Source organism: Anolis sagrei, chromosome Y (assembly GCF_037176765.1).
Source record: "Anolis sagrei isolate rAnoSag1 chromosome Y, rAnoSag1.mat, whole genome shotgun sequence".
Lineage (NCBI taxonomy): Eukaryota > Metazoa > Chordata > Lepidosauria > Squamata > Dactyloidae > Anolis > Anolis sagrei.
Genome location: NC_090035.1, coordinates 32378999 through 32406097, shown reverse-complemented (window position 1 = coordinate 32406097; position 27099 = coordinate 32378999). Strand labels below are relative to the sequence as shown.

The 27099-nt window shown below is 44.1% G+C and overlaps 1 protein-coding gene, 1 long non-coding RNA gene and 1 pseudogene across 2 annotated transcripts in view; all 3 read right to left on the bottom strand.

Moving 5' to 3' along the window:
* Positions 1–843: 843 nt before the first annotated feature.
* Positions 844–20288, bottom strand: LOC137095074 (transmembrane protein 39B-like; annotated as a pseudogene).
* LOC137095075 (uncharacterized) lies at positions 4258–14139 on the bottom strand. The gene is made up of 2 exons (XR_010908782.1): positions 12946–14139; positions 4258–5215 (listed from the first exon to the last, which is right to left on the bottom strand). It is a non-coding gene; the product is annotated as an uncharacterized lncRNA (long non-coding RNA).
* A 1819-nt stretch (positions 20289–22107) lies between the features above and the next one.
* Positions 22108–27099, bottom strand: part of LOC137095581 (transmembrane protein 39B-like) — a gene marked incomplete at its 5' end in the record, with an annotated part of 42183 nt that continues 37191 nt past the window's right edge. The window contains 3 exons of the mRNA XM_067462361.1: positions 22108–22281; positions 22401–22484; positions 25828–26047. Of these exons, the coding sequence (XP_067318462.1) occupies positions 22126–22281; positions 22401–22484; positions 25828–26047 (460 nt within the window). The remainder of the gene's footprint in view (positions 22282–22400; positions 22485–25827; positions 26048–27099) is intronic.

Here is a 27099-nt window from a genome sequence, read left to right as displayed (position 1 = left end):
ATTTACTGTTATAAGCCACACCTAAAAACTGTCAGGGCCATCAAACACTACATAAGCCTGACCATGACTTTCCACAGATATATAAACCCAACTTTCCTAGTTTCCAACAGACCTCATAACCTCTGAGGATGCCTGTCACAGATGCAGGTGAAATGTCAGGAGAAAATGCGTCTAGAACATGGCCATACAGCCTGAAAAACCTACAACCCAGTGATTCCATTCAGGAAAGCCTTTGACAATACTTTGCTGAAGTGCGTTTATATAATTTTCAATAAACCGCTTTGCTGATTTAACTTGGACTGGAGTGCGGTGGTTAAGCACAGAGGTGTTTCCTGGCCTGGAGTGCAACAGGCCCTTGGAATCTCTTCCAATTCTAGGATTCTATGATATACATACCATATATAAATATATAAGATCTACCTATCTCAATTATCAGAAGGGCTTTGACTGTGCATTTCCTGCCTGTCAGAAGGGGGTTGAACTGGATGGCCTTGCAGTCTCTTTCGACTCTATGGTTCTATGATTCTAAGTGTGTCACTCTTATGAAATGTTTTGAAAGCTCTGAGCTCTGCCTCCATGAAGATGAACAAACCAGGCAGAGAGCCGCAAAGAGTACAAAAATAAGATATTTTTCCTTATCATACACCAGTTATCAAAGAAAACGAAAACCAAAGCAGTGGGGAAAAAACACACACACACCCCAGACATACAAAGCTCAGGGCTGGCCTGACTGCACTTTCCTCCAGTGCCATGTGCTGTTCCAGCCCATTCCTGTGTTTCTGTGAGGGGTATTTTGGGGAACTTTTCTCAGGCAGCCACTGGCCCAATGGAGCCAGTGGCTCCCCTGACGCCCCTTGCCCTCTCCTTGTATAAAAACTGTGAGGCCTTCAGTTGAGCTTGGGGTCGGCCTCCCTGGTGGCGGAGTAGGAGTAGGCCTTGCCCACCACACAGTAGCTTGAAGAAGGCATAGCAGTTGCTGAAGAGGATCAGGGCCAGTGAGATGGTCTGGTGCCACTTCTCCGATGCTACCAGCGAGTAGAGCTGGTAGAAGATGACTGCCCCTTCCAGGAGGATCAGGATGTTCAGGATCCGGAGGGATTTGCTAAAGAAGAACTGGAAAGGAACAGAGAGAGAAAATGGAACTGGCAGCAGATTGGAAGTGAAGAAGCATCAACACTGAATGCATTTCATCGCATAATAGTTGCTTCTGTGTAATAGTTGCACCCGCATTTTTGGGTGGCAACATTGGCAGCAGTACTGCAGCCAGAAAAAAAATTCGGGGTGGGTGTTGAAATCATAAAAAGTAGTTCTATAAAACAAATCCTCCTACACAGAAGTGCTGGCCCAGGACAAGAAGGACATGCCTTCAAATCCCCACCAGTTCAATGACTGGCTTTGGGTCTCCAAATCATCTCTCACAGGGGTCTATGTCTGTGTCAAAGTGGATTGGGGTCTTTTATGAGCTTTCTGGAGCTTGACTAGAAATTGGCAGAATGGCTAGAAGGGTAGAAGACTTACATGGAAGCGGAAGTGGGAGACGTCCGAAGGCACCGCCACATTGTAATGGCCCACGGCTTTGTAAACGTTCTTGCTGTGCTTCACCAGTACTCCCTGGGGCCACATGCACTCCTCTGTCCACCTGAACAAGGACATAAAAAATCATGTGACATGGGGAGGAAGCAGGGACCTCTGTCAATCCAGGCCACAGGTTTCCCCCAAGAATGGGTTTGGAAGACAATTCCACAATCACACCTTTAGCCAGTCTGTCATTACCAATAATTTGTTTGTTTCTTATTGTAGAAAGGGATATACCACAATGGGGCATAATGGACTCCTAGCCTGTTCTTCTTCTTCTTCTTCTTTTTTTTGTGAGTTAGCAAGGCCTGTTTAGGTTGGTGGAGCCTAAAAGGTTGAATCTCAGGCCCTTTGGGTGCATTGATTATAATAAACATCACCATCAAGGTGGTTTACAATAACATCATCATCATCCATCTTTATTTCTACCTCATCTTTCTCCCTACAGGGACTCAAGACAGTGTTGAGACCTAGTCTGAGGAGGAGAAGGGGAATCCTCTGGTGGGGCATTGTGTTCCACCACTTCTGTATTACCTCAGGGAGAAAGCAGTTCTTCCCTGGATGATGGGAATGGCTTTACAGATATATTTGCTTTTAGTGAGGGTGTTTCACATTAAATGCAACCAGAGGCTTTGCCTGACCTTGAGAAAGATGTGAGGGAGGTGGAAGAGACTGGACTGTTTCCCACAGCTCGGAGTCTTCAGTTACAGCGAGATAGTGCTAAGCAAGGACGGGTGATATAGAGAGATATAGGAAATGGGGTACATATTCATTTAATTGCATAGGACAAGAGGCGATTTGAGTGATGTGGACCAAGAGTGACTGTGAAATTGACTGTTGTGAAGATAATCGAATCGTATTGGAAAGTTGTAGAAGGTGTGTGTATGTAGGAAGATCTGGAGATGGATTGTTTTTGGTAGTGATGAATGAGTGGAGAAGTTAGTGCACTTGATGGTTAATGGTAGAAGCTAGAGAAGGAGGGAAGGAATAGGAGAGTGTATTGTTGTAGCAGAAAGTTATTGGGTGGTTACCATAAGAAGAATAAGGAATGGATAAAATGGAATCTCATAGAAAAAATGAACTGTCACATTTATATGACCTCTTGGGGAGATCGTTCACTCTTCTTTCTCACCAATTGGAGGCCTTGAGTGAGAAAATTGATCACCTCTTTAAAGGAATGGATCTTATCATCAAAACATCTGTGCAATATGACCCCCCAAGGGCAGACAATCCCTTACATGCAGACTTGATTGAGGACTCATGCTTAATAGGAGTAAGAGGGCAGCTGGACATTGAGAAGGAAGAAAGGACAGAATATGAGAGGACTGTGGAAACAGGCTTTTTGATATTCATAGGAATCAGGATGCTCCCGAGCAGCAGGAGACAATTGCAGACATTTTGTGGACAACTGCAAATCCAACATCAGACTCTATTGCCGATTCCACCTCAAATCGTGGCCAAAAACAACAACTTTTGAGAATGGACAATTTTGCAGTGGAAATCACTGATTTGATGATCAGTAGAGGTAGATGGACCTCAAAGAGGGTGGTCCATAAATCTCTGGCAGAACTATTATCAAAGAGACCATCAGATGTCAGAGTGAAAGCCATAACATGGTTACGTAGAGACTATCAATCGTATGATCACTCTACCTGTCTTTTAATTACATCTGAAGACAACTCATGGCCTGGTGAGCTTTTAGCGAGTCGATCACGCTTAAAGAAGTGGGGCATTACCATCAGGAAGGTGTTTGTGGACCCTTGTGTTCGCCCCCTTGTTGACACACTGGAACCATCTCACCATGTACCATCTAGTTCCAATGATAAATCCACAGTTGGCTCCCCAGATAAGATTCCCCCCCCCCCCCGGGCTGTATCAGTTCGAAACTCCATCCATATCAGTTGCGCCTATCCAATCGGCCACACTCTCCCACCCTAGGACACTCCCCTTTTTAGCCCCCTCAGTTCCCTCGATGATTCCTTTTCTCTCACAACACTGGGAACATCTTTTCATGATCCCCAGAGTAACCCATGTTCAAGCCCTCTGATTATAGAGAGCTGACTAGCCACAGAATCCAATTCCCAGGGAGAGGAAGGAGTTCCGGAAAAGTCAGGTGCCATCCAGGTCGTGTGGGGGTAGAGATTCACTGGTCACAAACATCCCAGGGAGAAGCGCAACAGAGTTCTTGCGACCCTGGAGAAGGTAGGATGTGGTAGACTCCATGGAAGTTCCCCCGGACGTAAGGTCCTGCTCTTAAATGCCAGGTCCGTCAATGGTAAGATTGCTGCTATTCAGGACTTGATCCTGGATGAGAGGGAGGATCTGGCTTGCATCACTGAGACTTGGTTGGATGAGCTGGGGGGTGGGTGGGTAAATCTCTCCCAGCTGTGCCCACCTGGTTTTGGAGTGCACCAGCAGGCCAGGTCCGGGGGACAGGGAGGTGGGGTTGCAGTACTTTCGGCAATCCATCGCTGCAATCAGATGTGCTGTTCCGCAATCACCCAGGTTTGAGTGTGTTCACCCGAGGGTGGGAAACCGTGATAGTTTAGGGATTCTGCTGGTGTACTGCCCACCCTGCGACTTGTCATGCGTTAGCATGAGTAGCATGCAGATTGACTCTAGCCCAGTTAACTGTGTGTGTGATGAATTGGCTCATAAAAGAAAAACACACGAGACTTCGGCTTAAAGTAGAAAAGAAAATATTGTAGTATTGGCAGCATACAAAAACAAAGTAGCAGGATTACTGTTTCCACAAAAGTAACATGAAACAATATCTTCTGAGAGATATCACTACTCAGCTGAGATAAACAGGAATCCTTGTCCTCTTCTCATTGCTGTGTCTTTGCAGGACATCTGCAGCATAGTCCCTGGCTTACACAAAGCAGAACGGCACAGAGGCATAGATGCACAATAGCATAAACGCACAATGGCAAAAAACTAAACACACAGTAGCTATCTTTATACACATGAAAATAACACTCTCAATTAACTCTTCAATTAACTGAAACAGCTGTAGCACAAACAGCCTTGAACCTTACAGCAACTTAAAGTTATAGCACAAACAACATTGATCCTTACAACAACTTAGATAAAGTATGTTGCAACCTCTTAGTAGCAACATGCCCCTTCACTTTTTCTAAGTTACATTATTTACAGTTTTGTTTTAATTCTACTAGGCCTAACTTTCTGGTTGCTTCACCATGCTTTGCTGCCGTTAGTGGTTTTGTAAAAATATCTGCCAAGTTATCTTCAGACCTACAATAAACCATTTTGATAAATCCTCCCTTGATTAAGGTTCTTATATTTTGATACTTCACTGCTATGTATTTTGTTGTATTCTTCAAACTTTCACTTTCTGACATAGCTATACATGTTTGAGAATCATCATGTACAGTAATAGGCAATTTACATTCTACACCTAAATCATCAAATAACTGTTTAATCCAAAGTAACTCATTTGCAGCTTGAGACAACACCGCATATTCTGCCTCAGCCGTAGATACTGCAACAGTAGTTTGCTTTCTGGACCTCCAGCAGATTGGAGCTTTTTCATGTAGCACTATGTAACCACTTATAGATTTTCTGTCTCTTTCTTCAGCAAAAGAACTGTCGGCGTACATTACCAGTTCTTTGTCAGCCTCTTTTGAAAAACACAAACAATAATTAGCAGTACCCTTTAAATACCTGATTAACCTTTTTAATGCTAGCCAGTCACGTACTGTTGGTTTTGATACTTTTCTACTAAGTAAGCCTACTGCATATGCAATATCTGGTCGTGACCAATTTGCAATATGCAAAAGACTTCCAACAAAAGAATGATATAACTTTACATTTTTCAGTTCTCTCGTGTCTTCTAGTCTTAAGAAATCTCCTGTTAAAGGAGTTTGCACAGCATTAGCATCTTGTAAACCTGCTTTAGTGACAAGGTCTAAAATCTTTCTTGTTTGGTTTAGGAATACCACCCCTTCATTGCTAACTACTTCGATGCCTAAATAATGTTTCAAACATCCCAAATCTTTTAGCCTAAAATGCTTTGACAAATACGTATATACAGTTTGTATTTTTGAGTCAGTCTGTGCGGCGATACATAGATCATCTACATAAATTAACACAATTATCTTATCTTTGCCTTCACCTAGTGTATAAATACAGGCATCAGCTACACTTTGTTTAAATCCTAATTTCACCAACACTTCATGTATACACTGATTCCACTGATTCAATCCATACAATGCCTTTCAAAGACGATAAACCTTTCCTGGTTGAATTTCATATCCAGGTGCTTGCCTCATATATATCTCCTCAGTAATAGTGGCATTTAAATACGCTGTTTCAAAATCAAAATGTTTCAACTTAAATCCTTCTTGCTCAGCCAAAGCAATGATAATTCGCATTGACTCAGCTTTAGCTGTAGGGGCAAAGGTGTTATCATAATTTATGAATTGCTTTTGTGCAAAACCTTGAGCTATGAGCCTAGCTTTATATTTACAACTCCCATCAGGTAAGTCTTTCTTCCTAAAAACCCATCTGCACCCAATCACTGGCTTGTCTATTGGTACATCAACAATATCAAACACTTCTAAATTTAACAAAGAATTAAATTCATCATCCATTGCCTTTTTCCTTATTCTTCAGGATTACAATTATCTAAATCCTGGAAGGTTTCAGGTTCCATTTCTGGTTGGCAAGTCATTACACCCTGAACCACAAACCTATCTGGAGGTATACCTTTGTTTGTTCTTTGTGACCTTCTGGGAATTACTATCTGCTCTTCAGCATCACTTTCCTGTAAATTTAACTCAGGCTCTTCTTTTATAGCATCCTCACTTTGTTCCTCAATGTGATTGTCAGGCTCAGATTTTAAATCTATCCCTGTTGGTGCATGTTCCTTTAAATGAAAAAACACTTCACTATTCTGATTAACATGTTCCCAACCTGCATTCTTTTCAAAGTTTGCACTTCTTGAAATCACAATTTTACTATTGTCTTTAATAAAACGATACCCCTTGGTATCTTCCTGGTAGCCGAGAAAACGTAGTCTCTGCCATTTTTTCTGACCGTTTGTCTAGGTACCAGTACATTAGCATAGCTTCCAAATATTCTAAGATGTTTTAGAACTGGCCTTTTCTTATGCAACAAATAATATGGAGTATTATTTACACATGAACTCCAACTTCTATTCAAGATATATGTAGCAGTGGAAATTGCTTCTGCCCAATACCTATTAGACATTTTTGCATCTACTAACATGCAGTCTTCCATAGTTTTCAAAATGCCTATTTTTCTTTCTGCCACACCATTCTCAGCAGGTGAATATGGGTTTGTTTTATGGTGTCTAATTCCTTTCTTTCTTAACCAGTCTTGAAATTGTGTCCCCATAAATTCTCCACCATGATCAGTCCTTAAACATGATACCTTAAAAGGAAATATTCTCTCAACCATGGCTACCCACTCTTTGAACTTACTGAAAGCTTGAAACTTTGATTTCAAAATAATACAATAAGTGAATCGTGAAAAATCATCCACTAACACAAATATAAATTTTGCATTTCCAAGCGAAAGAGGAAATGGCCCTGCTAAATCAGCGTGAACTAATTCAAATAGTCTGGTAGTTGTGTTTAAACTTTTCTTAGGTATTGGATGTGCCTTTACTTTTGCTTTAGAGCACACAGCACAGTCTAAATACTTTTGACATGGCTTTACTTCTAAATCAGTCACTTTTGATAGTTTTTGTAGATAATTAAAGTTCACGTGACCAAAAACTCTATGCAAGTAATGAATACAATCAATATGTATACGTTTGTTATTTACACAGGAAACATTTGGTGAACTATCCTTGTTACTCATCACATATACTTTGTTAACTAATTTACCTTTGGCACACAACTTATTTTCTTTCCATACAGTACACCCAGAGCTATTAAGTTTGATGTCATATCCTTGCAGACACAAACTTGATGCACTTAATAAACAAAAATCAAGTTTTTCAACCAACATAACATTATCTAAATATCTTCCTAAACTAGGAACAAATGCTGAGCCTACAAGCTTGCATTCAGCTAATGATCCATCTGGTAAAGTAACATGATTAATTTCCGGCTTTGTAGTGTCCTTTAACAATTTTAAGTGATTAACACAATGCTCTGCACACCCAGAGTCAAGTAACCATGTGGCCTCATCATACTTAGCCTTTGATAACAAGGTCATTTGTAAGCTCACAGCAGCCGCTCCCAATAACGACACAGGATGCCAATCCGTAATCAATCAGGAACTTTTACTGCTGGACATTCATACACGAAGAAAGCCAGGATTGGCCGGCAGCCGCGGTTCAACCCTTATATACCCTCCCTCACAATTGAATTCCCCTTTCCCGCCAACCGAGAGACCCGCGCAATATTCCCCGCTAAATGCCAACTGCTTCCCCCCAAGGCCACCAGCTGCACATTCTTATCAGCATCACATGTCAGGATCCTGGTTTTTTGCGCCAAGACTCAAGGCCTGGAAACCGGTTCCTGACATGACGTCCTCCTCCTCCTCCTCTTCTTCCTGGAATGGAAATACATGTCACTACTATATTCCTTCTTCATCCAGCGAACCTTGATACTTTTTCAACAAGCTACAGTGAAACGTTGGGTGTATCTTCCCCAAAACCTTCGGGAGTTGTAATGTATATGTGACATCACTGATTTTACTGGAGATTCTAAACGGTCCGATGTATTTGGGAGATAACTTCCTGGACGGGGTATTCAGCTTGAGATTTTTGATGCTCAACCATACCAAATCCCCTTCCTTCAATCTGTCTCCTTCCCTCCTTTTTCTATCTGCAAATAACTTATACCTCCGTTGGGCTTCTCTGAGTGATTTCACTACCTCCTCCCAACTCGCCCTCACCTTGTCTGGCCACCCCTCCTTTCCCCACGGTTCCTCCTCCTCCCAACTCGGCAGTTTAGGCAAAGGGGCTACCTCCATACCGTAGACTATTTCAAAGGGGGATTTCCCTGTGGATGCGTGACAGGCTCCATTATATGCGACTTCTGCATATGGGATGAGATCTGCCCAGTCATTCTGGCAATGATTTGTGTATGTCCTTAGGAATAATCCCAACGTCTGCTGAGTGCGTTCGACCCCCTCATTGGTCATGGGATGGAACGCTGAACTCAGGGTCCTTTCCACCCCCATCAGTTGCATGAACTTTTCCCAGAAACGTGCCGTAAACTGCACCCCTCGATCGCTAATCACCTGATCGGGACACCCATGCAACCGATATATGTGTTTGATAAACAGCTCAGCCAACTTTTTCGCAGATGGTAATTTAGGCAGCGCCACGAAATGTGCCTGTTTTGAGAATAAGTCCATCACCGTCCATATGTAGCGCTGACCCCGGCTATTCGGGAGTTCGCCTACAAAATCCATAGCAATCACACTCCATGGCTTTGACAGCTCTGCTACCCTCTGCAACAACCCTGTTGGCTTTTGTGTGGGTACTTTGTTCTTTGCACATGTGTTACATCGGGATACATATGATTTTGTGTCACCCCTCATCCCGGGCCACCAACATTGGCGTGCCAGTAATTTCAGAGTTTTCGTAACTCCCGAGTGTCCTGCCCCCTTATTGTCATGGCATCTGATCATCATTTTTCCCCGCAGGCTGACTGGGATGTACATCTTCTTGTTTACAAACCCCAATCCACCCTTCCATTCCACCTTTTCCTTGTTCCTCTCCAGCCACTCATCCTCCTTGCATTCCTGTCTTATCTCCTCCTCCCATCCCCCGTCCTTGCTCTCTACCCCCACAAGTCTTTGACTGCGTTCCGCTTGTGCCCTGGTCTGCACCGCCATGCCCCACTGCCGCTCCGAGAAAATACTCCCCTTTTGGTCTTGCCCCCTCTCTTCATCCTCCGGCATACGTGACAACGTGTCTGCCACCACATTTTGTCTCCCCTTGTGGAACTTCAGCTGGAAATCGAATCTGCTGAAGAACTGCCCCCATCTTATTTGTTTTGCTGACAATTTCCTGGGCGAAGTGATATATTGTAGGTTTTTATGGTCGGTCCAAACCTCAAAGGGTATGCCGCTTCCCTCTAACAAATGCCTCCATGTCTCCAGAGCTCTTAGGATTGATAGGGCTTCCTTCTCCCACACCGGCCAGTTTCGCTCAGCTTCGCTGAACTTTTTTGATATGAACCCACATGGCTTCAACCTCCCCTCCGGGTCCCTTTGCATCAACGCTGCCCCATAGGCCCAATCCGATGCGTCACAATGGATTACAAACTGCTTAGTCAGATCGGGGTGGGTTAGGGCAGGTTGTTCTGTGAACCTGCATTTCAGTTCCTCGAAAGCCCTCTGGCATTCTGCTGACCAATTCAATTGTGCCCCCGGGGACCGCACCTTTACTGTCTCCCCCCTCCCCTTTGTCTTCAGCAATTCAGTGAGGGGCAGCGCCACCTGAGCAAAGTCCTTTATGAACACTCGATAAAAGTTTGCAAACCCTAAGAATGACTGTAACTGCTTGCGTATTTTAGGAGGTCCCCATTCCCTGACATCCTCCACCTTTGAAGGATCCATTGCCACCCCTCCCTGGGAGATTCTGTATCCAAGGAAATCTATTTGTTCTTTATTAAATTCGCACTTTGGCAGCTTTGCAAACAGCTTTGCTTCCCTCAATTTCTGGAGCACCTCCCTCACCAACTGAATATGGGGTTGCCTATCACGGCTGAATATTATTACATCATCCACAAAACAGTACACTCCCCGGTACAGTAACGGGTGCAGCACCTCATTAATCATTTGCATAAATGCCCCTCCCAAGCTTTTTAGTCCGAAGGGACACACGGAATATTCAAAATGCCCTAATGCACATGAGAAGGCCCTACCCGCAACTTATGATAGGCCTTAATAAAGTCGATTTTTGTAAACACCCGTGCCTCTGACAGTCTTGACAGTAAGTCCTTGGTTAGAGGCAATGGGTAATTGTTGGTCATGCTCACTGCGTTCAGCCCCCTATAGTCCACACACAACCTCAACGAGCCGTCCTTTTTGTGCCTAAATAGCACTGGGGCCTCCAATGGGGATTCAGATGGTACTGTGAACCCTCGGGCTAAGTTCTTATCAATGTACTTCCTCAGTTCCTCCATCTCCTTCGCCGACATGGGGTATAGCCTACTCCTAGGCAGCTTAGCATCTTTATTGAGTTCGATTTTCACCTCGACCCTTCTTGGGGGAGGAAGCTGATCTGCTTCCTTCTCATCAAACATGTCCTCAAAGTCTCTAAATTCGGGAGGGATCTCCTGCACCCCGTCTGTCGTGCATCCCTCCCCCTTACAACACTCCCCCTTTTCTTCGTCTTGGAAGCTCAGGCTGCCCTTCCTCCAATTAATCTGTGGGTTTGCCTCCCTCAACCACGGCATCCCCAATATCACATTATAAGTTGCCATAGGGGATACCACAAATGTGATGCCGCCTTCCCAATTCCCTATCTTGCACTGCACTTCCCCTACCTCGAATCCAGCCGCCACTGATCCATCCAGCTGTGAAAATGCTATAGGGGCTGGCAAGATGGCTTTCTCACATTTGAGTTCGTCTGCCAATTCAGGGGTTATAATGTTTCTGGAGCAGCCACAATCCATGAGGGCTTTGCAACTGGCCCACTTCCCCTCCCCTTCTAGCCTTATCAGGAACACTAGCATTCCTGGGTTGTGACTCACCAGATCCCCCACTGGGGCCCTGTGAGGGAGGCTCTCTTCCGCTCTCTTCCCAGCGGCCGGTTTAAACTTTGGCTGAGGGGGATCCCCCCCTTTTCGCTGCCAACAATTGGTGGCCCGATGCCCCAAAAGGCCGCACACAAAACAGCCACCTTTCTGCTCCTTGGGTCCTCTGGCTGGGCCTTTCCCGATCGAGCCTCTCTCCGTCCTCCGACTCTCCTCCTTGGCTCTCGTCTTCTGCGGTACCGCCCCTCGATGTCTCCTGACCTGAGCCAGGGTCGTCTCGATGTGGCCAGCCAGCTCAATCCATCCGCCTATCTCCTCTGGATCATCGCGATGAAGCGCCCAAGCTAAGATTTCCTTCCGCAGGCCTTCCTTAAATATCTGGACCTTAGTGGTACCAGACCACTCAGGCACCTTTTCTGCCCGCAACTGGAATTCTTCCACGTATTTGGACACGGAACGCTGGCCTTGGGTTATTGTCTGCAACTTCTCTCTCGCTCGGACTCTCTCAAGTGGGTCCCTGAAGCGTGCTTCCATCGCTGCTAGGAATCGCCTCGTGGATCCCAAGCATGGGTCATGTCTGGCATGGAGCTGGATATACCACGCTGCCGCTCCTCTCCTCAGTGCTGCGCCCACTGCCCGCACTCTGCTTGCCTCCGATCTGAAGGTGAGTGCGTTGTCCTCTAGATAGCCCCTCACCATGGTTAGGAAATAATCGAGGCTCCCGGCTTCACCTCCAAATTCGACTCTCAGCTCCTCCCTTTTCTGGTGGTGGAGAAGGGGCTGCCTCCGGGGGGCAATCCGTATCGCTCTGTGCCGCGCCCAGCTCCGGCCGGGGGCATCAGAAGCATCTGCTGGGACGTTAGCGTTAGGTCCCGCGGCTGTCTTTCCTCCTCATCACTCTCTGCCCCGGCTCTCCAACTCGCCTGCATTTTAGGCCATGCTCCGGGTCCCCAGTCGCTCCTCTCCTCTGCACTCCACACCGATTCCCCCCGGGGTTGTAATTCCTCTACCAAGGGGGCCAGTCGCTCCATCACCCTCGACATCACTGCGAGGGTGGTTTCCATGGCTGCCACCTTTTCCTCCAGATACTCCATCCTCTGTGGAGAGGGGAAGTCTAGCCCACTGCTTTCTCTCGCTGCCGCCTCTGCCCCCTTCACTCGCCTCTGGGTCACCCCGTTGGGCCGGGCATAAGCAGTCGATGAAGCCAAAGCAGCCACTCTCTCCAGCTCCTCCTCCGCATTCTCGAAAGGGGAGTCTGGCTCTCCCTCTGCCGCTGGATTTTCCTCTCGTTCCATAAGGGTACCTCACCGCAGCCGCGGGACGGTACCGGGGAATCCTGGCTTAATGTAAGCTCACAGCAGCCGCTCCCAATAACGACACAGGATGCCAATCCGTAATCAATCAGGAACTTTTACTGCTGGACATTCATACATGAAGAAAGCCAGGATTGGCCGGCAGCCGCGGTTCAACCCTTATATACCCTCCCTCACAATTGAATTCCCCTTTCCCGCCAACTGAGAGACCCGCGCAATATTCCCCGCCAAATGCTAACTGCTTCCCCCCAAGGCCACCAGCTGCACATTCTTATCAGCATCACATGTCAGGATCCTGGTTTTTTGCGCCAAGACTCAAGGCCTGGAAACCGGTTCCTGACAGTCATTACATCAGCATTTCTTCCCCTTGCATTTCTGTCATGCCACCCAGGGTTCCTCTTCATTTCTTCTTTCTTCTTCTTCTTCTTGGGACAGGCCTTGACAAGATGGTTCACATCTCCACAATTGTAGCACCTCCTTACGTTACACACAGCAGGGTTTTTTCTGCATCCAACCCCTTCACAAGCTGCATTTTCTGAAATGGCGTTTGTTTCTTTGAGAAACTGCTTTCTTCTTTCTTCCTCAAGAAGCCTTGCAGAAACCAAATCCAAGGTTAACTGTGCTTCAGGCACACTCTGCATACTGAACACAAAATTGTCCCAACTAGAGTCCAAAGAAGATAACAAAATGAGAGCTTTATGGATTTCTGTAAACACCATTTGTCTATTTTCCAACTCCATCAACAAGTGCCTGAGCTTTTGCAAATGCTCAGTTATGTTGTCACCCCTTTTTAGCTTCAAATTATAAAGCTGCCAGGTCAAAATAATCTTTATGCCAGAAGTTTCAGTTTGGTAAACTTCCTTTAATTTCTGCCAACAGTCTGCTGCAGATATAGTGTCCCTTAAGTAAATTAATTGCCCATCCTCAACAGCGAGAAAAATGCTCGCCCTGGCATTTTGGTCTTGCTTTTTTACCTCTTCACTCGAAGCTTCTGTAGGTGGGGTCTCAACCACAGTCCATAAATCTTCTCTTATGAGAAAACTCTTCATTTTCACATTCCAAGCCATGTAATTGTCAGCATTTAAACACTCAAATGGTAAGCTTGCCATATGATGAGCCATAGCTGCTTACTTTTCTATTTAAGCACAAAAACACACACAAAAAACTCTCCCAAAATCTCAGAGTTATGGGCTTTAGAGTCCTTATGCCGCTATGCTGGGCCCATAACCTATGTCATGCGTTAGCATGAGTAGCATGCAGATTGACTCTAGCCCAGTTAACTGTGTGTGTGATGAATTGGCTCATAAAAGAAAAACACACGAGACTTCGGCTTAAAGTAGAAAAGAAAATATTGTAGTATTGGCAGCATACAAAAACAAAGTAGCAGGATTACTGTTTCCACAAAAGTAACCTGAAACAATATTTTCTGAGAGATATCACTACTCAGCTGAGATAAACAGGAATCCTTGTCCTCTTCTCATGGCTGTGTCTTCGCAGGACGTCTGCAGCATAGTCCCCGGCTTACACAAAGCAGAACGGCACAGAGGCATAGATGCGCAATAGCATAAACGCACAATGGCAAAAAAACTAAACACACAGTAGCTATCTTTATACACATGAAAATAACACTCTCAATTAACTCTTCAATTAACTGAAACAGCTGTAGCACAAACAGCCTTGAACCTTACAGCAACTTAAAGTTATAGCACAAACAACATTGATCCTTACAACAACTTAGATAAAATACGTTGCAACCTCTTAGTAGCAACACGACTCAGCAGTCTCTCTGCCTGAGCTAGCAGACGTGGTCTCCAATTCGGCCTTGGTCTTCCAGCGCTTGATTGTGCTGGGAGACTTCAACATCTACACCGAGACCTCCTTAACAAGGGCAGCTCAGGATTTCATGGTCACCATGAAGACCATGGGGCTATCACAAGTTATATCTGGGCCCACCCATCAGGCTGGACATACACTCGACTTGGTTTTTGTGGTGGATGGCGGATTGGTCAGAGTGGAAGAGCAAAACATCTTTCCATTGTCATGGTCTGATCAACATCTGATTAGCGGACTTACTGTGACCACAAACCTTCGCAGGGATGGAGGATCAACTAAGATGATCTGCTCCACGAGACTGATGGATCCGGAAGGATTCCTGAGGAATCTTGGGGCTCTTCCTGCTGTGGAGCCCGGTGGTCATGTTGACACTCTGGTTGATTGCTATAATAGTGAGATGGCCAGGGTGATAGACTTGATCACTCCCGAACGCCCCCTATCATTGCGCAGAGACACACCGTTTCCTTGGTTCACAGGGGAGCTGGCTGTGATGAAGCGCACAAGAAGGAGGCTAGAGTGCAAATGGAGGAAATCTCAGGATGTGTCTGACCAAGCACGGGCTACGGTCTCACTTAGGGCCTATTCTGCGGCTATATGGGTAGCCAGGAAGACCTTCATGACTGCCTGAATAGCGTCTGCATCTAATAGATCTTTGGACGTGTTTTGGGTCATTGGGGAACTTCTTCACCCCCCTGAGGTGGAGGAGACCTTTGACGACCTGAAACTCGGTGCTGCAAATTTGCGCAGCACTTCGCAGACAAAGTTGATCGTAAGCTGGACTCCAGTTTGAACGCAGTTCCTGGGGAGGTGACCGAGGCATCTGCTTGTCCTGTTTTGTGGGATTCCTTCCGGCTTGTTTGTCCTGAGGACGTGGAGGTGGCCCTTGGGGCAGTGAGAGCCACTACATCGGCTCTGGACCCTTGCCCGTCTTGGCTAATTAAATCGGCCAAGGATGATTTGATTGATTGGTTTATGTTAATCATTAACACATCGTTGGAGCAAGGAACTTTTCCATCAGGCTTAAAACAAGTTGTGGTTAGACCACTCCTGAAAAAGACATCCCTTGATTCCACGATCTTAAACAACTATAGACCAATATCAAACCTTCATTTTCTGGGCAAGGTGTTGGAGTGGGTGGTTGCTGCTCAGCTCCAGGGCTATCTTGATGACATCAACTACCTGGACCAGTCACAGTCTGGCTTCTGGCCTGCCATGGCACCAAGATGGCTTTGGTCGCCTTGGTGGATGATCTCCGCAGGGAGCTGGACAGGGGGAGTGTGATCCTCTTGGTTCTCTTGGACATCTCAGCGGCTTTCGATGCCATTGATCATGGTATCCTTCTGGGATGACTCTCTGGGATGGGCCTTGGAGGCTCGGCTCTGTCATGGCTCTGGTCCTTCCTGGAAGGTTGATCCCAGATGGTGAAGCTGAGAGACGCCTGCTCGAACCCCTGGCCTTTGACCTGTGGGGTCCCACAAGGTTCCATTCTGTCTCCCATGCTTTTTAACATCTACATGAAACCGCTGGGAGAGGTCATCTGGAGTTTTGGAGTTGGGTGCCATCTCTATGCAGATGACACACAACTCTACTACTATTTTCCACCAAACTCCAAGGAAGCCCCTCGAGTGCTAGATGAGTGCTTGACAGCTGTGGCTGTCTGGATGAGGATGAACAAGATGAAGATTGATCCAGACAAGACAGAGGTCCTCTTGGTTGATCATAAACCAGACCGGGATACAGGGTGGCAACCTGTGCTGGACAGGGTTGCACTCCCCCTGAAGTCACAGGTCTGCAGTTTGGGGGTCCTCATGAATTCTTCACTTACGTTTGAGGCACAGGAATCAGTGGTGGTCAGGAGGGCCTTTGCACAATTAAGACTCGTGCGCCAACTGCGACCGTACCTCGGGAAGGCGGATCTGGCCAAGGTGGTCCATGCCTTAGTCACCTCTAGACTGGATTACTGCAATGCACTCTACGTGGGGCTGCCCTTGAAAACGGCCCGGAAATTTCAGATGATCCAACAGGCAGCAGCCAGGTTGTTAACTGGGGCTCCTTAAAGGGAGCGGTCATCCCTCCTGTTCAAGGAGCTCCACTGACTGCCATTCATCTACCGGACCCAATTCAAGGTTCAGGTTCTTACCTACAAAGCCCTGAATGGTTTGGGACCCGCCTATCTACATGATCGCATCTCTGTATATGAACCCACATGATCCCTTCGATCTTTCGGAGAGGCCCTGCTCTCAATCCCACCAGCATCGCAGGTGCGTTTGGTGGAGACGAGGGAGAGGGCCTATTCGGTAGTGGCCCCTTGACTCTGGTACTCACTCCCTAAAGATATCAGACAGGCTCAAACTCTGGCAGTCTTCATGAGGAGCTTGAAGATGTGGCTGTGTGCCTTCCCGGTGTGCCTTCCCGGAATAATGATCCCATAGCACTTTGTCTTCCAAAGCACTTTACATTTCCCTGAGTCGGCTCGTACGCCCTCCACAAACACCAGTATCACCTTTTGTTCATGGCCCAGCATTATTTCCAATTTTAACTCTACATTTGACCTTCTCATGTTTTTAATTATGTATTGCTTTTTGATAATGTATTTTATTGTCTATGTTTTTTAATTGCTTGTATTGATGTTTTACTGCTTGTATTGTTGTGTTTGGGCTTGGCCTCATGTAAGCCGCATCAAGTCCCTTGGGGAGATGGTAGCGGGGTACAAATAAAGTTAATAAATAAAATAAATAGAGGCAATTAAGGTTTTCTCAGTGTTTAAAAGATAAAAAGAGGGATTCCAGGTTTTAGATAGTGTTTTTATGGGAACCAATTCGGTTTAAGCTAACCTCTTGAATTGAAACCTCTTTGAATTGAAATGTACAACTGTGCATTTTCAGAAGAAAAATTCCTTTTCCTTGCGTTCCATGATCAGAGATCCGGGCTTTGCTTTCATGTCACATTTTCCTGTTTGGGATTGGGGAATCTCATTTGTATACAGTTCTTGGTCTAAGTTTTGTGCATTTTGGCTTTATTGTCAGTGCAGGACTGTGTTTATTGATGCCTCAAGAATACTCTGACTATAACCTAGACTTTGGAATGACTTTTCAAGCTTATACTTTGGATGTACTTTCGCTTCTACCCTTTATATATATGCTGGATTTTTTTTTGTACTTTTTACCTTGGAATGTATTTTTGAACTAGTTTTTTTCTATAGTTCTTCATTTTGGGTGAAAAGAAGTCACATAGGTGGCTGGGCTGCAACAGGTGGCTTACAATAATGTGACACAACCCAATAAATTTAAAAATATGACAAAATTAAAAACAATTAAATAGTTGTGCCACGGATGATGATGATAAAAATAATATTTTATTTATTACCTGCCTCTCCTTTAGATTGAGGCAGGGCACGACATATTTAAATACATCTATAAAATCACAGATTAAACACAATTAAAATGCAAGGATAAAAGAATATATTAAAACATACATATACAGGTGCCCCCAGGTTACGAACAAGATAGGTTCTGTAGAGTCCATTTGCACAAGCAATGGCTACCTTTCAGGATTATCCCCTGCAAATGCAAATCCCTTAAAAGAAGATGACACTTGGGGCGCTACTCACTGATGCTGCAAGACGTTGGAGCAAAGGGCCGGGCCGACCTTCTGCCAGCAGCCCAGGTGTGCTGCAGCCTTATGGAGGAGATCACAATACCGGGCCGGGAGGAGGTGCTGCATGAGGATGACGGAGGTGCTGATGGAGACCAGGAGAAAGAACTCGCAGGACCAGCGCTTGTCATAATACTGAGTGCTCTGGGGAAGGAAAAAGGTAAGAGTGCGTCAGAGGGAGAGAAGCCCATCCTTGGAGGGAAGAGACTGAAAAGGAAGGTGGGCTAAGTGGGAAGGTTCTTTTTATACCAAAAGGCAACCAAGCTTCTTCCAAATGTGTACTGTTTTCACATTCCAAAATGTCAATCAATCCAGCCCAAATAATGCTAGCCAATACTGCTTTGTAATGACAGACATTATTATCTGCCATTATAAAGCTAAAGAGTAACCACAACAACCACAACTACAGGCATTGGCTTCTGCAGTTTCCCAGGCTGTCCAAGTGCAAAAGACTTGGAGTTGAAAGCAAACAACCAAGTGCAAGGGAGGCTCTAAACTCTGAAACAACTCAATGGTGTGAAATTTCAGAGACGGCAAGTCTAATGTGATAGATGCTGAGATATTGAAAGTCCCATAAAATATTGAGGGTGAAATGTTTTAATCATTTCAGACAAATTACTGTTCTGGTGATGTTTTCATCTTATGTGTATGTGTTTTTAAAATCATAGAATTGTAGAGTTGAAAGAGACCACAAGAGCCATCCCACCCCACCCCCGTCATGTGTTTTTAATGGTTTTATGTTTTTATCTATGTAGTTTAACTATGTTGTACTCCACCTTGAGGAGAAATAGGTAAGAAATAACATGTACCACCACTACCATCATCATCATCATCACCATCGTCATAATCAGGGTTTTGTTTTTCTACAAGAGACTGCCAGCTTTCCAGGTGATTTACAGCATCCAGCTCCTCTATGTTGGATTATTGAGTAGAATGATGATGATAATGATGATAATAATACATATAATTTGTTACCTGTTTCTCCTAATGACTCAAGGTTGTTCAGAACAAACTCAAAACATATCAACATAAAATACATGCAATTAAATACATATATCAAAAAGCAGACAACCACTTTGTTACCACCAACAACTATATATGGGTTTCTACTTCATGGCTCAAAAAGTCCCTCAGAAAGTTATTCAGAAGCAACACATTTCTGAATGTTTCTAGCTACATTTGTATTAACATTTAATTCTTCCTTATTTTTATGTTAACCCTCTATTCTGCCTTCATCAGACCACATTCTGTGTCAAATTCTGGGCACCATAATTTAAAGGAGATATTGACAATTTGGAATATGTCCAGAGAAGGGCGATTAAAATGATCAAGAGTCTGGAAAACAAGCCCTATGAGGAGTGGCTAAAAGAACTGGTCATGTTTTGCCTGCAGAAGAGAAGGCTGAGACGAGACAAGATGAGGACCAAGTATAAATATGTGAGGGAGGAGGGAGCAAGCTTGTTTTCTGCTGTCTTGGAGACTAGGGTGTGGAACAATGACTTCAAACTACAGGAAAGGAGATTCCACCTGAACATTAGGAAGAATTTTCTGACTGTGAGAGCTGTTCAGCAGTGGAACTCTCTGTCCCAGAGTGTGGTGGAGGCTCCTTCTTTGGAGGCTTTTAAATAGAGGCTGGATGGCCATCTATTAGGGGTGCTTTGATTGCGATTTTCCTGCTTCTTGTCAGGAGGTTGGATTGGATGGCCCATGAGGTCCTTTATGATTCTATAAAGCTTCCTTAAGTTCTAGTATTGGGAAAACTGGGAAGGAGAGTCAATAAAGCTGTATGACAATTTCAAAGAACAAAGGCCACTTGTCCCTTCGCTACTGGGTGAGCATACCTTCACGAACCAGACGGGCACAAAGGCCACGTAGTAGGCACTGAGCATGGAGGTGACCAGCACTTCCTTCATGCGCCAGGTGAAGTCCATTTTCAGGAACTCTACCTCATTACGGATAAGGTCCGGGGAGAAGCAGCAGGTGTGGCTGGGCACGGCCTCTGTGCTGCAGAGCGGGCGAGTGTGCTGTCTCCAGGTCTCCTTGAGGGCCGCAAGGTAGTCCTTTCCACTGGGGCTGACTTCGCCTGTCTCCTGGGGCCCAATGCTGGCCACTTGGAAGAAGAGATCCATCTTGCGGAAGTCGCAGTTCAGCTGCAGGAAGGGGACATACATGCCGAACCTAGGAGAGAAGATAAGAAAGAATCAAGAAAGAAAGAAAGTTGTTCTGAATGGCCTCCTTTTAGTGAGGTGGTATCATCCATATACAGGCAGCCCCAAATTACGAAGAAAGGTAGTTCTGTATGTTCTTTCTTAAATTGAATTTGTATACAAGTTGGAACAGGGACATTTTTAAAGTGTAACTCCAGGCAAATAAATACACATACATGCACACAGAAACTTTGGATCACATAGGGAAGGATGAAAACCCCTGTGGGGTTTCCTTTGCTGTCTGTGCCCCTATTCAGAAGATTCCCCCCCCCCCCTGTCATTTTCTATCCCTGTAATAACACTGGCTTGTTGTCAAAACAAGGATTGGAGAGAAAGCTTCAGCAAATAATAATTCTTTCAGAAGTATATTTTCCTTCCTTCCGAGGGGAAGATTTCTCTCATTTCCTGTTGTCTCACCCCCGTTTTTAACTAGGAGTCATTTGTAAGTTGGATGTTTGTAACTCGGGGATGGCCTGTATAGCAGGATGTCTTAAATGCCTTCTACCCAACTCCTTTTTGCCCAAGAAATTTTGATGTGACCCAGGTAAAAACCATTTACTTATAATAAGATCATATATCAAGATTTGCAAGCCTTGCTAAACAGGCTGTGTTTTCCCTTTTTGTGGAGTACAGCTGAAGCATATTCTGCACAGTCTTGTGTAATTGGACTGCATTAAAAAGGTAAAGGTTTTCCCTGACATTAAGTCTAGTTGTGTCCGACTCTGGGAGGTGGTGCTCATCTCTATTTCTAAGCTGAAGAGCCAGCTGTCCATAGACACCTCCAAGGTCATGTGGCCGGCATGACTACATGGAGTGCCATTACCTCCCCACCAAAGCAGTACCTATTGATCTATTCACATTTCCATGTTTTCAAACTGTTAGGTTGGCAGAAGCAGGGGCTAACAGTGGGAGCTCACCCCGCTTTCTGGATTTGAACTGCCAACCTTTCAGTCAGCAAGTTCTGCAGCTCAGCGATTTAACCCACCGCACCATCATAATGGCATTCGAAACCTTTTTTTGTGGCCCAACATTTCAGGCATCCAACATAGTGCGAAGGAGGCCCCACTTAGATTTAAGAAGCATTGATATATAGGATGTTTTAGAAAGAAGGAAAGGACAGGTCCTCATCTTAGGAGGCTGGCAACATAACAAATACTGCAGAGGAGACACAGGGCCAGCTAACACTTTCCAACAGGGCACCCACCAGGCAGCAATCACCCAGGCTTTGAAGCTACAAGGCCATTAAATGCTAATCAAGGTGGCCAAATTCAACATTCACACTTGCCTCAAGCAGACAAGAGTTCTTTCTCCTACTCTGGACATTATTCCAGATATATAAAACCCACTTGCTAGTTTCCAACAGACCTCACAACCTCTAAGGATGCCTGCCATAGATGTGGGCGAAATGTCAGGAGAGAATGCTTCTGGAACATGGCCATACAGCCTGGAAAACTCACAGCAACTCAGATTACTTAAACAACACACATCTCTGCTGTACTCTTAAAATTACCAACACAGACAAAAATTAGCTTCAAAAGTAGATTTCCAGCTTCTCTTTTCTTGGCTTCTCTATAAATTTAACATTTTTTCTTCCACTTTATATCGAGCAAATTGTTGACTTCTGCTTGTTTTAACATTTACAAGCAAATCTCCAAACCTGGACATAAAGTCTTTCCTTTTCCCTCCAATATACATAGAAATATAGGTAGATAGATGATAAGATTGCACTCTTCTAAGAATGTGTCCAGTGGCTTTTCCTTCAACAGCACTGTTAATCTGTCTATTTCTATGCAAATAACTGCACCTTTGAATTGCCTACATATGAGAGAAAGGTACTCATGGGTAACATAGGAACAAGAGATTGAGGGAAGAATATGTCCTGAAGAGGTGGACTATTGATCTGAAGATCCAACCTGCCCCAGTAAGGACAGCAAAGCAAGTGATCACAAGGAAAATGGATCGCGGCAGGGAGACCTTGCCAGTGTGAGAAGCCTGGGGGGAGCCAAGAAGTGCAAGATAGAAGTCAATTGGCAGTTCTTCCTTCGGAAGAAGGAAAGCTCCACTAAAATAGAGAGGAAAGACCCCCAGCCCTGTGGAATCCCCACTTTTACCTCCTTCAAAATGGCCCCGATCAATCTCCTTGCGAGAACAATAGTCGTTACGGCGAGGACACTGAAGTCGATGAGATGGAAGTTCTGCAAGAGGAAAAGAAATGGAAAAAGTTTGCTGAGTGCAAAATGAGATATCTTGCAAGGAAGAGAGAACAAGCAGAAACTTGCAGTTTGTGAGTTTCTTTGGATAACCAGGATGTGCACGAAAACAAATTAAAATTATTTTAATGTTTGTCTGTTTTTAGGTGTAAATGATATTGAATTGGTTTTATTGTCAACTGTTTTGAGTCTTTTTTTTAGAGAGAAAGCAGCCAACAAACCAAGTTCAATCTCTACTACAACTGTTACTATTACTATTATTACTTACTTGATTACTTAGGCGATCCCTCGTTGGCCGAGTAGGGTAGTCCTCCAGGATCAGAATTCTTGTGGATCCGTAGGTGACTGTGGAGCCCAATTCTTGATCTGCATCTTCTTCCGCAGTGAGAGCATCAGTTTCCAGGTGGAAGGCGGTCCCGGTCGGGGTTGGCTTGACGCGCCTTCCTCTTGGCACGTTTCTCTCTTTCACCCTCCATTCGTGCTTCTTCAAATTCTGTAGCACTGCTGGTCACAGCTGACCTCCAGCTGGAGCGCTCAAGGGCCAGGGATTCCCAGTTCTCAGTGTCTATGCCAGAGTTTTAAAGGTTGGCTTTGAGCCCATCTTTAAATCTCTTTTCCTGCCCTCCAACATTCTGTTTTCCATTCTTGAGTTCGGAGTAGAGCAACTGCTTTGGGAGACGGTGGCCGGGCATCCAGACAACGTGGCCAGTCCAGCAGAGTTGATGGCGGAGGACCATCGCTTCAATGCTGGTGATCTTTGCTTCTTCCAGCACACTGATGTTTGTCCGCTTGTCTTCCCAAGAGATTTGCAGGATTTTCCGGAGGCAGTGCTGTAGACAGTCCATGTTTTGCAGGCATATAGCAGGGTTGGGAGGACAATAGCTTTATAAATAAGCACCTTGGTATCCCTATGGATGTCCCGATACTCAAACACTCTCTTCTTCATTCTGAAAAATACTGTACTCGCAGAGCTCAGGCGGTGTTGTATTTTGGTGTCGATGTTGACTTTGGTAGAGAGGTGGCTGCCAAGGAAGCAGAAATGGTCAACATTTTCTAATATTACACCATTAAGCTGTATCTCTGGCATTGGAAAGGGGTTGGCTGGTGACTTCTGGAAGAGCACTTTGTTTTCTCGTTCAATGACAGGCCGAGCTTTTTGTATGCCTCTGCAAAGGTGTTTAGAGTGGCTTGTAGATCTTCTTCTGAATGCGCACAGATGACGTTGTCATCAGCATACTGGAGTTCTATAACAGATGTTGTAACCTTGGTTTTGGCTTTCAGTCTGCTGAGGTTAAACAACTTGCCATTTATCCGATAGATGATTTCCACTCTGGTGGGAAGCTTCTCATCAACAACACTATTATTATAGTGATGACTATTATTATTATTATGGTGGTGATGATTTTTTGTGTGTGTCAGGAGTGACTTGAGAAATTGCAAGTTGCAAATAACACAATTTGAAGAATTGACAATAAAAGGATTAAAAAAAGAAAATAGCGGGCAATTAAAAGGAACAACAAGTAAAATATATAAAATACTAATTAAAACACAGAAAAAAGAAAAGACTAACATTAAGAGAATTATGGGAGGAGGAAGTAGGAACAACGATAACTGAAAAAGAATGGGAAGAGATATGGAAAGCAAGACACTTAAAAAACATGTTAATTAGAATAAAAGAAAATTATTATAAACTAATTTGGAAATGATATTTAACACCGAGAAACATTATAAATAAGAACAATAATGAAAAATGTTGGCGAAGATGTCAAGAAATTGGAACCTACATGCATATGTGGCGGGACTGCAAATATGTAAAAGATTTTTGGGAATTGATTATAACAGAAATAGAAAATATTATGGATATAAAAATTAGGAGAAATGTTACTTTTAATTTTAAAAGATGGGAAAGATAAGAGGGAATTTTTTAATAGACATGCTGTTAACAGCAGCTAGACTATTAATTGCAAAATATTGGAAAGGGGCAATGAAAATACAGATTAATGAATGGTATAAAATAATCTGGAAAATGGCATTGAACGATAAGCTAACATCAAACTTAAAAGTAAAGAAGGGATTATGTAAAAAATGACTTTGAAAGTATCTGGAGAAAATTTCTAGAAAAATTATTGGAAAAAGAAGATGGGAATTTACCTCCAAATGAAGAACTGATTTTTTGGTGGGACTTTAGGAAAAGAGATGGCTCTGGAGAAGAGGAGCACAGGGATAAGTGTAAATAAAAGAGAGGGAAATGTATAGTATATGTCTATATAACTGTATTTTCTCTTCTCAAATAAGAAAAGAGAAAGAAATTGCAAGTTGCTTCTGGTGTGAGAGACTTGGCCATCTGCAGGGATGTTGCCCTAGGGATGCCCAGACATTTTACCATCTTGTGGGAGGCTTCACTCATGTTCATGTATGAGAAACTGGAGCTGACAGACAGGAGCTCACTCTGCTCCCTGGATTTGAACCACCTTCCTTTCGGTCAGCAGTCCTGACAGCACAAGGACCACTGCACTATCAAATGCTTCTGGTGATGATGATGGAATGAACTACAACAGAAGAACCAAAGCGCTCCAGCTTCTTCTGGATTATAATAATACAATCCCACAGCTGGAAGTGACCTCCCAGGACCATCCAGTCTGACCCACAGACCCTACAAAGCATTTCTTTACCAACTATTGTTAGAAGCAGTATGAGGTCTTCATTTTTAATAAGGCTTTTAGGAAATCTTCATAACACACTGCCATTTTAAGAGAACAGACAGTCCCCAAGTTACGAATAGGATAGGTTCTGTAGGTTTGTTCTTATAGAATCATAGAGTTGGAAGAGATCACATGTGACATCTAGTTCAACCCCCTGCCACAAATTCTTAAGTTGAATTTGTATGTAAGTCAGAGAAAAGACATTTTGTAAGTGTAACTCCAACCAAAAACACATATATTTTTACCTTTGGGTCTCATAGGGAAGGACTAACACCCCTGTGGTGTTTCCTTTGCTGCCTGTGTCCCTGTTCAGAAGATTTTACTTCACTTTCTGTCCTGGTGACAATTGGATTTTGGAAAATTTGGCTTGTGGTGGAAACAATCATTGGGAATAAAACTTCAGTGGAGACCCCCATTTCACCATGATAATAACTCTCCCAAGAGTGGATTTTCCTTCCGAGAAGAGATTCCTTTCACTTCCTGTTGTCTCAGCCCTGTTTTTAACTAGGAGTCGCTTGTAAGCCAGATGTTTGTAACTCGGAGACAGCCTGTATTTGGTGTTCTGAATTCATGATTACAATTTGGCCACTTTGCAAATTGGGGACACAATAAAGAACGATACCCACCAGGGAAGTATGAGAAGGTGGGTGCAAGGGTGGGTACCACCACTCCGTCTTGTAGATATTGATGTAGTGGACGAAGAGGGCAATGAGGTGGCAGAAGAAGAGCTGGAGCTCAAACAGGATGCTCCTCTCGGTGGGCAGCTCTGGGATCCTGCAATGCTGGAGGGGGACCACCGTCTGGCCTGCCAGGGGAGGACTGGATAGGCCCGTCCCTGAACCATTCCTATGGGACAGAAAGGGGTAAAGAGGACTCAGAAAAATAGTAAGACTTACAAAGGAGGTTGTCAGGTAAAATAGAGAACAGTGCTCCTGTACCTTTAACAGTTACATTGTCATAATAATAATAATAATAATAATAATAATAATAATAATAATTTCATTTCTTATACGCCTTCCTCATCATGGGGACTCAAGGTGGCTTAAAATGTCATAACTATCACTATTATTATGCTCATCATCTTTATTTCTACTTTGCATTTTCTCTTTATAGGGACTCAAGGTGGCTTACAGTAACATTCTTTTTTCGTGTCAGGAGCGACTTAAGAAACTACAAGTCACTTCTGGTATGAGAGAATTGACCGTCTGCAAGGACATTGTTCAGGGGATGCCCGAATGTTTTGATGTTTTATCATCTTTGTGGGAGGGTTCTCTCATGTCCACGCATGGGGAGCTAGAGCTGATAGAGGGAGCTCAACCCCTCTCCCTGGATTCAAACTGCTGACCTGTTGGTTAGCAGTCCTGCTGGCACAAGAGTGTAACCCACTGCGCCACCAGGGGCTCCTACAATGGCATTATTATTACTACCACTATTATTATCATCTTTTTTTTTCTACTTTGCAATTCTCCCCATAGGGACTAAAAGTGGCTTACAATAACACTACTACTACTATTACTACTACTACATGGCAAAATTAAAAATAATTATCTATTTGTGTCATGGATAATAATAATAATATTTCTTCCTCGTCTCTCCTTGTGGCTCAAGGCGAGGCACAACATAGCTAAAACACACACCATCATAAAACATTATCTAAAATACACATATTAAAATGTATTTCTATGAAACACAGTACAAGTATAAAAATACACAGAACAAAAATTAAAATGTAGTAAACACAAGGTGTTAATTTAAAAGGCATAGTTAAATCAGACTGGGAAGACCTGTCAGAAGTGTTGTGTTTTAAATTCCAACAGCTCAAGTAAGTAAGCAATGCCAGCTAAAAATTCCCTCTTCTATGCAATTATTACGGGTTTAGATGCCTTCCACATGCGAAT